The sequence below is a fragment of the Cloeon dipterum genome, chromosome 2 (genome assembly GCF_949628265.1).
Source record: "Cloeon dipterum chromosome 2, ieCloDipt1.1, whole genome shotgun sequence".
NCBI lineage: Eukaryota > Metazoa > Arthropoda > Insecta > Ephemeroptera > Baetidae > Cloeon > Cloeon dipterum.
In genome coordinates, this window is record NC_088787.1 from 3,478,361 (window position 1) to 3,489,850 (window position 11,490).

General features: G+C 39.3%; 1 protein-coding gene across 1 annotated transcript; it reads right to left on the reverse strand.

The window, feature by feature from the left end:
* Positions 1-237: 237 nt before the first annotated feature.
* Positions 238-2,900, reverse strand: LOC135936164 (E3 ubiquitin-protein ligase UHRF1-like). The gene is made up of 8 exons (XM_065478880.1): positions 2,817-2,900; positions 2,237-2,435; positions 2,012-2,193; positions 1,814-1,957; positions 1,613-1,757; positions 883-1,056; positions 728-826; positions 238-670 (listed from the first exon to the last, which is right to left on the reverse strand). Exons 2-8 carry the CDS (start codon positions 2,399-2,401, stop codon positions 461-463), a joined length of 1,119 nt encoding a protein of 372 aa, XP_065334952.1. The 5' UTR covers positions 2,402-2,435; positions 2,817-2,900; the 3' UTR covers positions 238-460.
* Between the last annotated feature and the right edge of the window lie 8,590 nt (positions 2,901-11,490).

The following is an 11,490-nucleotide window of genomic DNA, read 5'->3' on the forward strand; positions in this document are numbered from 1 at the left end:
TTTCGTCAGATTCGGTGCGGCATTAGCAATTTCTAATTTTTTTCTTTTTCAGAAGTAATTATTATTTGTCTATTTTCAATCCAGCACCGAAATATTTCATATTTCAATGTAATCTTTAGGAAGAAAGCGTCCTTTATTCTAAATTAAAATATTAAGAACCAGAAAATAGCGAATCAAATGTTCCTTTCGATTAGTTCCACAATCTTAAGACATTCAATTTGAAATAATAAGTCAAAATTATCAAACAAAAATCGATTTATTCGTTACAACTGTCAGACATACTTGAAAGAACAAAAAGTCAAATACTTCTTTCAATATTAGTGTAAAGATTCTTGAACTTCAATAATAATAGATTGTCTCAGGACATCATGATGTCCTTGCTTGTTTATAAAAATTAAAGTTGACTCTCATTTGCATTCACAGATGAAAACTAGACTACCAAAGAAACGAGATGCTTTTCCTACTTTTTGGGCTGCTTGGATTTGAGCAGCAGAGAGAATGGCTTGGGCGCCGCATCCTTTGGGTTGTACCCTGGCAGAAGGGCGTTGAGGATCTGGTCCAGGTGGCGATTGACCCCAGCATCCTCCTCCCGGACAATAGCATTGCAACCAGTGCAGCGAGGGCAGCGCAACTTGTCCGAAGCCTCGGCAACCAACTTTTGGTAGCAGAGCTACACAGAAAATTAACATTCAGTTTTTAGTTTGATTAAAAATGATCTAAATCTCACGAGGCAAGCGTTGTGGCTGCAGGACAGGGTGATTGGCTCTTTGACCACCCCTTTGCAGACGCAGCAAGCAAACTTCTTGACCAGGGCAGCGATGAAGTCCTGAAAAGGTTTAAATTTAGAGGGATTTCAAGGAAAGAAGTTTTATTTAAACTCACAGGGTAGCCAAACTGGAGGTGGGCTCTCAGGTCCTCCCAGTTGCTGCCATTGGCCAGGTCTTCCTTGATCAGGGCGTTGACGGTCGGGGGAAGGACGTAGGCCACCCTTTCCTTCTTCAATGTCACTCCTTCCACCGGCAACTTCCGCTTCAGTGGCCTCTCGTCAATGATACCCTGGAAAACGGAAATTATTTTTAAGGTCTTATAGCTGCAAAATCGAGTAATACATTAATAAAAGCATGCATATTGAAGAAATCAGCGATATCTCTTTTCTAAAAATACCCTCACCGCTGATTGCTGGACGCAACGCGCATGTCAGCAACTTCCACGGTTGCCTAGCAACGGCGTAAGTGTATTGCGCGGGAGATTTTGTCATGCGTTCAGCGTATCAGCGTAGAGAATTCTGGGAGAAATTAAATTTTGTTTCGTAATTTTTTAGATTTTCATTTCAATCAGTTAAATTGGTAAATAATGTGTTTGGCGCAGTTTTAAATCAATAGACCGTCTCTGCAACTGCAATTAGAGACCAAATAATTGGTTTTCCACTCATCAGAACAAGGAGAATGGTAAGCAATAACACACAACCCAATTTTAGCGCTTTCGTTGATTTATGAGAAATATATTTAGTAGAATTGCATGTTGTGCCGACTCTAAACGACTCACAGGGTTAAATTGTAGAGTATTTCTTGCACAATTAAGTGAATTTAAAGATAAAAAAGTGAAATATTACCTCGAGGAAGCCGACGCTCCTGCTGATCATGAAATTCACGCCGCTCAAGGACCACGGAGGAGGCTCATTGTCGTCTCTCCTCAGCTCAAACCTCCACACTGCGCCCTCCTTGAAGTACCTTTTCACCTTGAAAATTCCCTCGTACCTGTTTAAACCGCGTTCGATGCGAATTAAATCACAAAAGAAATTAAAAAAGCGGACCTGTAGCCCTCAGGAGGGGCGAATCGGGACACCTGTCCGAATCTGTGGCCGCGGACGAGTCTGATGGGCAGGCCTTTCATCCAGTCGACGGACACGGCGCCCTCTTTCGCGTTCAGTCCAGCGTAGCAAGACTGCGCCAGCGCCCTGCGAATAAAATAAATTCCAGTAAACGCGAAAGTACGCAAAAACCAATTTTACAGATCTAGTCCGGCCAGTCTGCGGGGTCTGGTCTTGGAGTCGCGGCCGCCCGACACCTCGAGCCAGTGTCCGTCGTCGTAGTCGCCTTCGAGGCTGTCCGACAGACACAAGCTCTGCACTCCGACGTTGATGGCGCCGCACATGGACGCCTCCAGCGACCGGTGCACGCCCCAGAAGCACACCTGACACCCAATGAAAACCAAATTCAAGGCTAAAAACACTCACGTCCTTCCTCGAGGCCCAGAGTCGGCCGCTGGGCACGCCAGGGATTTTCCCAAAGTGATTTTCTGGCACCACCACGGCCGCACTGACAGGCGGGACAGCCGTCTTTGGAGTCTTCGGCTCCTCCTTGGCCTTGGAACCGCCCTTGCTGCCGAACATGGCCTGCATTTCTTCCTCCACAAAGCAGCAACCTGTGCACAACCTGAGACAAATAGAAACAATATGAGTTTGATTTCTTGGAAAGTGCTTCTGAGACTAAATAAAATTCAGCAGTTACGCCCCCCTCTTCGCCTGTGGATCATTTCGGTTTCACGCTCAACAAAGTCTATGAGAAATTCATTGGAATGCTTAAATCTGAACGTCAAAAAGGGGCAACGGCACACGCTGATTTTGCCTTCATCTGCGGAATTAAATTGAACCCAAAAGTAAAAAATCAATGATCAAAATCGGAAAGTTGACGCGCACGTCGCCGCCTCGCCGCAAGAATTTTTCAAGTTCTGAAAGGCATATTGTTGCGAGCGCACCCCGTTTTTAGACGATTCTTTGAGTAGCCTGAGGGTTTAGAGACCTGAAAAGAACTAACCTTGCTGCTGGCAGAGACTAGAATCCGTGTTTCAGGTCAATATCTGGCTGCGTCAGTCCTGCTATGTTTTCATCTGAAAGCTTCTACTTCTAGAAACAATGACGAAATTATGGCGCGCAATCATTAGGGGAGCGAGTGAAGGAGCTAAGAACTTGGACTTCAAAAGTGTTTATTTCGACTTTAATCCCAACAAAGAGTTAAAGTTCCACTTATATAATTTGAAGAATATATTTTGCTTGTTTTTAAACTCAAATTGTTTACGTTATTACTCTTTTTTGGACTACTTTTTAATTTTTTTTTATACTCCTTTACAAACCTTTTGTTATGACGTCACGTTCTGCAATATATAATTCTTTTTGGCTCATGAAATTGCCGAACTTGCCAATTAATTCATCAGGTTTCAATCTGCACAACTGATTGGACGCCTTTTAAGTGTGATATTTTGTCCGACGACGGGCACTGCATTATAGATCTCCCTGAAATGCTCAATATCTCCCGGCATATATTGATAAAATTTTGTGAAAAATTGCCTGAACAATGCGAACAAAAAAAGGAAAAAATATTAGATTTTAAAATTGAATTGCATTAATGCAATAGTGATTATTTAAACTGAGGTGGTAATTTAAATTAGTACGTGCTTTTTTCAAGCAGAAAAATTTATTTAAATATTTTGCAAAGTTTTGGCGAGAAATTTGTAGTGATTTGAAAAACGGTCTGATTTTGGAAACCCTCACACGGACAGACGTGCCCCACCAAGGGGCATCGACCAGTGCCAGAATCATCGCCCTACGACCCACAGGGCCCTACCAGGGCCCCAAATACAAAAGTTTGAAATTGTAACATACCACGTTTTTGGCTTTTAAAAATTAATGATGCGGCTGCGCTATTGGTCGTAGAATAAAAATCTAAAGTTAATTAAACGCGACGTAAAATTCTGCTCTGAAAGAATCTAAAGTGGCCTCCGTCCCACCGCCGGCTGAGAGGCCCCCAAAGTATGCACAAAAATCCCTGTTTCTTCTAACATTTTAAATCAGATAATTGGCCGGAGGGTAATTTTGGCTGCTTTTCAGACTTCGTTTCGCATCGAAAGGCGTTGATTTACCGGATTTCGCGCCAAAATTTGGATTGGGAAGAAAGGGAAACTGTTTGATCTCGCGGCCCTCTGAAAAGGGGACTGGGTTATGAATTTCTTTGGGGCAGGTAGTGGACGCTGAAATCGGATTTTTTGTAACTTGAAAATAATAACCGTATCACGCGTATTGGTATATGGTTAGAAACAACTTCTCTTATAATTTTTGAAATAACGGAATATTTAATTAATCAAGATAAAAATTTGATCCATATCATTGTGTCAACAAAAGCAGGAACAAGGTATTTCTTTAGAAAGAGGATTTTCGTGGTGGAGAACAATTCCAGGAATTCGAGCCAAAAAATGTCAAACCTTTATAAGAAATTCCATAAATCTTTCAGCAAAATAGAAATAAGACTCTTTCCCCTGAGTCGTTGAGCCGATATTCTCCCGCAAAGATTTTCATTCTCAGACGAGCTACGCTTGAAGGAAAACGCGTCGACTTGGGCTCACCAAAATGGAAGCAGAGAGAAAATGCGTTAAATGCTTGAAAGGAGTGAAGATAGTCGGTGACGAATGCGCTCAATGTATACTGTAAGGAATCGTCCAGGGCCTTTATCAGGTATATGAACTTCTGATATTATATCAATGTTTCAGGGATCGTGAGTTGAATTTAGAGAATTCACCACCTTCAAATGAACAGAATTCTGACCAAACGGACGACCAGCTGTCGAAGAATGAAACTTTGGCACCAGTGAACGCTGCTGCCGATGAGCCGCAAGTCGAACAGACCGCAAGACCGGTATTCGAACAAGAATCAACTTCAGTTAATACTTCTAACTTTGGTGTTTGTCCTGCTTCAGGTGAGCTCATTCGAATGATTTTATTGAATTCTTTTTATATGAATAAAAAAATATTTTAGAGGGCATTTGTGAGAGCCAATGTGTTGCGATTCAAGATCAAATTACGGATTCGACAGTTGAAACTGTAGTCTCAGTCAGCAGGAGTGAACCTGGTGAGAAATATTTTCGTGATATTCGTCAGTAAAAAAAGAAAACTTCTGTTCAATTGATATGTAGATGACAAAAAATTAATAACACATTTTCAAAGCATGTTTTTTGTTTTCCAAAATTTAATTTCCAGAACCTTCTACAAGTGGATATTCAGGCCAAAAGCGGAAGAGGAAACCGAATACCGATTCAGCGGACGCGAAGAAACACTCAAGAGCCAAGAAGAGGAAAGCTAATGAGAATCAGAGTAAAAAAAGGTATAAGGAGGGCGTCTGCCAGGTGTGCAATGACAGTAAGAAACATGGCAACATTTATACTCACTTGAATGTTCACGAGGGTCAAGCACAACAATCGGAAGACCAAGACGAAAAAAACTATACACACAAGATTGAAAATAAAAACGGAGTAAAAACATTGTTACGTGTACCAAAGACCGATGGGCACATGAAAAAAGCGGTGAGAATTTTCAAGTGTGATATTTGTCCACATTACTCTTCATCCAGAAAGGATTGTTTAGAAGATCACATCGTACGCAAGCATTTTCCAAAAACAATCAAATGCGATTATTGTCCAAAGTTATTTGCGACAGAGAAGAATCTGAAGGAACACATATCAAAAGGTCATGCCATTACGTGGGAATGCCACGTGTGCAATCAAAAAATGACGACGAATAAAAAGATATCTCACAAACATCCAGTTAAGCCGAATTGGAGAAAAATTTAATACTCTCGCCAAGGTGTAAATTGAATGGTATCAAAAAACTTTTAGATTTAGCTAAAGATTTTAAAATTCCACGAAGAAAGCTTTTTGTACAGCAATTTTGAAACTGTAAAATATAGCAAATCATGACATGTGTATATCAGTTAGAAAATTTTTAGGACGTAAGAATATGCAAATGACAAGATTGTGCTGTAAAAAATCAACGCTTGAAAAAAAATGTTTAGCAACAAGAGAAAAAAATTGTTTTTTCTTAACAAGTCTGGAAATCCGAAAATGCAGCCAGCACTGGTATTTTTGTATGATCTTTTCTTCGCTCCATAACCATAATAACTTTGAATCATTCAACTTGGCTGTTAGGAACTGTCTGACATATTTAAAATAAACTAAATCAGTATAGACGTTTTTGCCTTATTATTTTCTCGTCCATTGCTTTTTCTCTAAAGATTTTTTACAATCTTGGCTGTTGTTGTTTTGGTTTATCGCAGCTGCCGAGGAGCAAGAGGCCGCAGGTAGGAATATTTGGTGAGCGTGTTTTGGTCCGAATTCCACGGAGTTTTTCTTCTTGCATTCGCACTTGGCTTGACTTTTCCAAACACAGGCCCCGGTCTCTCTCGCCTCTCATACACACCATCCATTTAAAAATTAATGTTTGTCGAGTCAACAAAGAAATTTCGCTACGTACTATATTGTTGTTTATAAGATTTTTTTGCTCTCTGTATAATTTTATAAATTTATCAAAATGGTTCGTCTTGCCTTTATTCGTCTCTTGGCCGTTTTGCCCGGATGTCACCACACGCACAATTGAATTTTAAAATTGATTTAATTCTATCGTGTCAAATCGATAGATTTGCTCAAGTTTCTTCCTGCGATTCTTTCTCCTTTTCGTTTACCCTGTAATCCACCTGACTACCCTGACTAACAGCAGCTGTTTCGATCTCATTCGCGCCATTTCGAGTTGCCGTGATGCCGCTGGTGAAGCCGCTCTGCCGCGTTTGCGAGCGTCCGACGGCGGACTGCTGCGCTGTATAATTGGACCAAGAGAAACTTCTTACAATTTTTCTTGACTAAAAGCAAATATATTTCTGCGCATCAAATTGTTTAGTTAGTTTAATTTATACTATTATAAAAAGGATATATTTTAGCAGTTATCTCCAATTGTAACTATACATCCAAATAAATATTTTGTACAAAAAGATACTGTGTGTTGTTCTGTTTTGCAGGAGACTGAGGCAGCTGTTAATAATGTACATTCGTATTTTTTGAAATACGCTGGGACTGGTATTGATCGAGTTGAATTAAACTTTTCGTGTTGAACCTTTAAAACAATTTATTTGAAAGTATATATTTACAAAGATTGGTTGGATTAAACGCTAATAATTACAGATTAAGTACACAAAAAGTGGGTATAGGATAGGAGGATTGTGCAGATAAATTTTTATGTACATCGAAATACCAAGCTTACATGATTTGAGAGATGGAAAAACAAAATTTATAGTAGAATACATGTACTAAGGACACACAATCATGAAACAACAGTCCTCCCAAACAATTCTATTTACTCTCGACTTTTGGAGTGGATAGTTATCTTACGGACTGCTAATTCCATGAATCGTCAACAAATGAGTTTTCATCGACTTTTCTCCCATTGATTTTCCACACACCATACATGATTTAAGACTTTTGTGCATCAAATGGGCAAATCTTGTGTGTGAAGCCAGAAAAAATGAAGAAACAAACTTCTTCTGGCATTCACCGCATTCGAATTTGCGTTCAATCAAATTGTGTTTATAACCAAGTGGTTTTTCAAGTGAGCAAAATCAGGGAAGCTTTTGGGACAATGTGCGCAATGCTTCAAATTCAGTCTCTTGTGAATGCGATTCAAGTGGATTTTCAGTTGTTTTGCACTTTTGTAGTACCTTTTGCACGGCTCGCACTTGAATCCAAGATTTTTGTGCCGCAAACCGAGCCATGAATTGTTTCTGTGTTTCTTTTTCATGTGGTACTCCAACAAAGCAGGTATTTTAAATGACTTTGGGCACTTGTCACACTTGAGAAGAGTTGTTCTGCATGTTTTCAAGTGCAACTGGTACAAACCTGAGCATTCAAATTCATTCTGGCAGCGCCTGCACTTCATTCTTTTTAAATGGCATTTCATGTTTCCAACAATAACATCTGAAATGCAAATTGAGCACACCCGCGTCTCATGATTCATTCTTACATGTATTGCCAGATTCTGCTTAGTAGAAAACAATTTTTGGCATTTGTCGCACTTGATGGTCTTTGGCAAATGCAAACGAGAAATGTGCAGCAACAAGTTATTTTTAAATTTAGATTTGAACTCACAATGGTGGCAATTGTAGACTTTTGCCTCGTCCTCTTTCTTGTGAACGGAATCAAAGTGGACAATCATTTCAGTTTCTGATTTGAAATAACAGAAGCAACCCAAGAATTTGCATTTAACGCCAAACTCGGAATGAACACGACGAATATGCTTTCTGATGTCTGAGTAGCTCCGAAACGTTTTCTCGAAAAATTGCATTTGATCAATTTCTTTTCATGCACTTGTTTTGTGTGTTTCTCCTTTTCCTCGACAGTGTGGAAATATGTGACACATTTACGATAGTCACACCTGATGGCATTCTCGTGCATTTTTCTCACGTGATCCCCAATTCTTGCGAGAACATGTCCACAGTAGAAGCATTTCTTGTCTCCTTTTTGTTCACTCGTCTTTGGCTCGTACTCTGTATTTTATTCCTTCTCGCTTTTCGGCAGCGGAATCTTCTCGAGCTGCACCCAGCACTGCTCTGCTTTTCCTTCTGCAACAATTAAACCAGAACAAATCACTTTGAAGGTATATAGATAGTAATATTAAAATAACATTTTGAAATTAATCTATTATATTTGGAGTTCGTCAGAGATTTCAATCGGACCGCCAACTGCAGTAAAACCTTAAGTTTTATCGTCGTTGAATATTATTTTACATGTTTGAACGATATTTTTTATTTCTGTAATATTTTCAATACAGGACCAAATGATTTGTAATATTTACTGCCGTTTCCAGTTCCGTAATCATAGTTTTACTCATTCCGAATCCTTTTTTCAGTCACTAGTCTCATGTCATATTACTAAAGTTACCTCAAAAAATTATATTTCTATTACAAAGTTGCATGCTCATATTTACCTAGATATTTCCTCCTCAGCTCTTTTGTTACGCCTTCCAAACAAACCAGATCTTTTGTGGCCACCAAACTAATTCTTCGAGCTCGCAATCATGCTTGGCCAGAAACCTTAAAATAAAAAAATCGTTACTCAAATTGAAAAAGAGATTCCCCGCTACTGCAGCTTTTACTCAGCGTGCCAGACGCAGAAATTGCAAACCAAGTCCGTTTCTTCGATTTCCTCTGCAAATTCGCAGCCGCAGACGTTCAAGAACCAAGTCTGCAGCTTCTCGTTGTCCAATTGGACAGCCTGGACAGCGCCGTCCGCCGTCGGACGCTCGCACAAAACGCAGAGTGGCCTCGCGAACGACATTTCTTAGCGAGAATCCTCCGAGCAATGACGCACGAAAAATCATTGCTGTTGGAAATGACAGGAATTCGGGAAAATTTTTGAAATGGCATCTTTAGAATTCAGGTAGCTTGAATTGTGCTGGGGGAAAATAGGTGTTGTTTACATTGATTTATTTATATTTTGACAGATGCTATGCATTTTATATAGCTTACAACTGCGGGACACATAAATGATGTAAATAAGTAATAAGTTTTTTTCGAATAGATTTAAATAAAAGACTTTGCGCCCTGCATTCATTTGTTTAATATCAATAATAGGCTTGTTTAATAAGCAAAGTGATGAATAAAATATGCAATAAAAAAGGCATCAATTTAAAAAAGGCACCCAAAGTATTTGAAATTTTATTTTATCACTTAACACTTCATTGCAGAGGTGGCGCGGTGAAATAAAATAATAACTGACGCGCATTCATCCTGTGCTTATCCATAAACTTCCCTTGTTTAATGAGTTTTCCCTAGCGGCTCTGTGTCAAAATTACAATATTTAGTATTATTTTTAAATTTTTTAAACTTTATTGAAACGCCAAACTCTTGTCCTTAACAAACTGTAGAGACGACCTTTGACCGCACCTCTAATATAACATAAGGCAGCCAGTGGCCAGGGAAAGGAGAAGCAAAACAATAGCCAAAAAGAAACGATTAACGACTCGAATGTTTCCGAACTGAAAAAGAATTATGTGATGACTCTATTACGAGAGGAGGCAGTTATTAAACTCTCATTATTTCAATTCAAGTTTCATTAATTTGTTCTCTTCGATTCACGGCATATTTGCAGTTTCACCTCCGTTTTTAAACAGCGAGAAGGTTCGTTTTTTTGGCAATTTACACGTTTTGTTAAATCAAGCAGTTGTTTGTGAAGAAACTTTATTGATTTTTGAATAAATAGCACATTGATCTAATTCTTTAGGACAAAATTGTGCTTCTATTTATTAAATATAAATATCAAAGGGAAATCTCCCCACCACCCCCATTAAATACACTTAAACAACCAATCACTGAAGAGCATGACAAATTTCCGGGACTAAAGGCTGCTGCTTATTTTAAAGGAGAGTTCGTTTTGCTTCTGAAAGACTTTCGACTCACTGCGATCTAGCTGCAGTTTCGTCCCAGTTTTGACTCAGCCAGCAGGTTCGTTTTCTTGGAAGCTGGCATTTTGCAACTTTATTGTTTTAAAATATTCATCTCATAATATATACAAAAATTATTCGCGCGTCTAGAAGAAAAATAGGTTGCTCTTTATATTTTTTAATTTTTGTTTCTCCCAAGAGAAAATCAAATCAATTCTATTACCGCTTTTTTTCAGATGAGAAACGTTAGAGTCATGAATCCTAGCTTGTTTTCCATCATTTTGCTCCACTTTTCTTTGACAACCGCCGTAAACTTCACGCAAGTCTTCGAGTGGCCCGATGGAATGGACTACGAGTGGCCTTCCGAGGAGAGCAGGACAAACGCCTTGGAAGACGGAACTTTCAATCCAGAGAAAATTGCACCTCGTTACATGGCTGTGTACAGAACAAGGATTTTCCTAAGCCTTGAGCAATATGAAAATATTCCAGTGACTCTGGTGTCCCTGCCGACGAGCAACGCATCCTCTGCGTCCCCGAAGCTCACGCCGTTCCCATCGTGGGAGATGCATGTAAGCGTGAAAAGAAAATAGTATCAATCAAACCATATGCAATTAGCGCAAAACGTTAATTTGTAGTCGAAATTTGTAGATTTGTATTCTATTTTTATGAAATGGTCAGCCATTTTATTCTAATTTTCATATATTTCGAAAATTCCGTGTTTTCTCTAGCAAGATTAACAGAGTGCCAAAAGAGATATTCCGATGAAGATTTGTTAAAAACACTTGAATATATTTTTTTGCAGGGAAAGGGTGACTGCGACAAAATTGAAGAAGCAAGAGGGCTGCAAGTTGACTCTGTTGGCAGGCTGTGGGTTCTGGACAGCGGTAGTGACAAATGCAATTCCAAACTATGGACCATCGACTTGTCCAACAATCACACTGTACTCGAACATCGATTTTCTTTCCGCGATTATATTATGCACGACTTAGGGCTCGACGAAACGCCCAATGGAACCGTGGCATTAATCTCATTTTATGGTGCAGATAAATACAGTATCGCCTTTAGTTTGGAAAGAAATCGCTCTAGGATTTTGTCGCTGGAATATAGGTTCTTTTCCTTTGCCCTGTTCCCTAAGGTGGAATCGAGAAAGCTCTACGTTAGCCATTGGGAAACTAAAGTAATGTTTTCATTTCATCCCATTGCCGAATTTGGCAATGCAACTTACATTTTTTATCATCC

Excerpts from the sequence above, each read along its gene's own strand:
- LOC135936164 (XM_065478880.1), bottom strand. The coding sequence starts at position 2,401 with ATGCAGGCCATGTTCGGCAGCAAGGGCGGTTCCAAGGCCAAGGAGGAG. Across the intron at positions 1,758-1,813 it reads GCCCCTCCTGAGGGCTACAG|GTACGAGGGAATTTTCAAGG; the intron begins GTCCGCTTTTTT and ends CGGTTTAAACAG. Across the intron at positions 1,057-1,612 it reads GGAGCGTCGGCTTCCTCGAG|GGTATCATTGACGAGAGGCC; the intron begins GTAATATTTCAC and ends TCCGTTTTCCAG.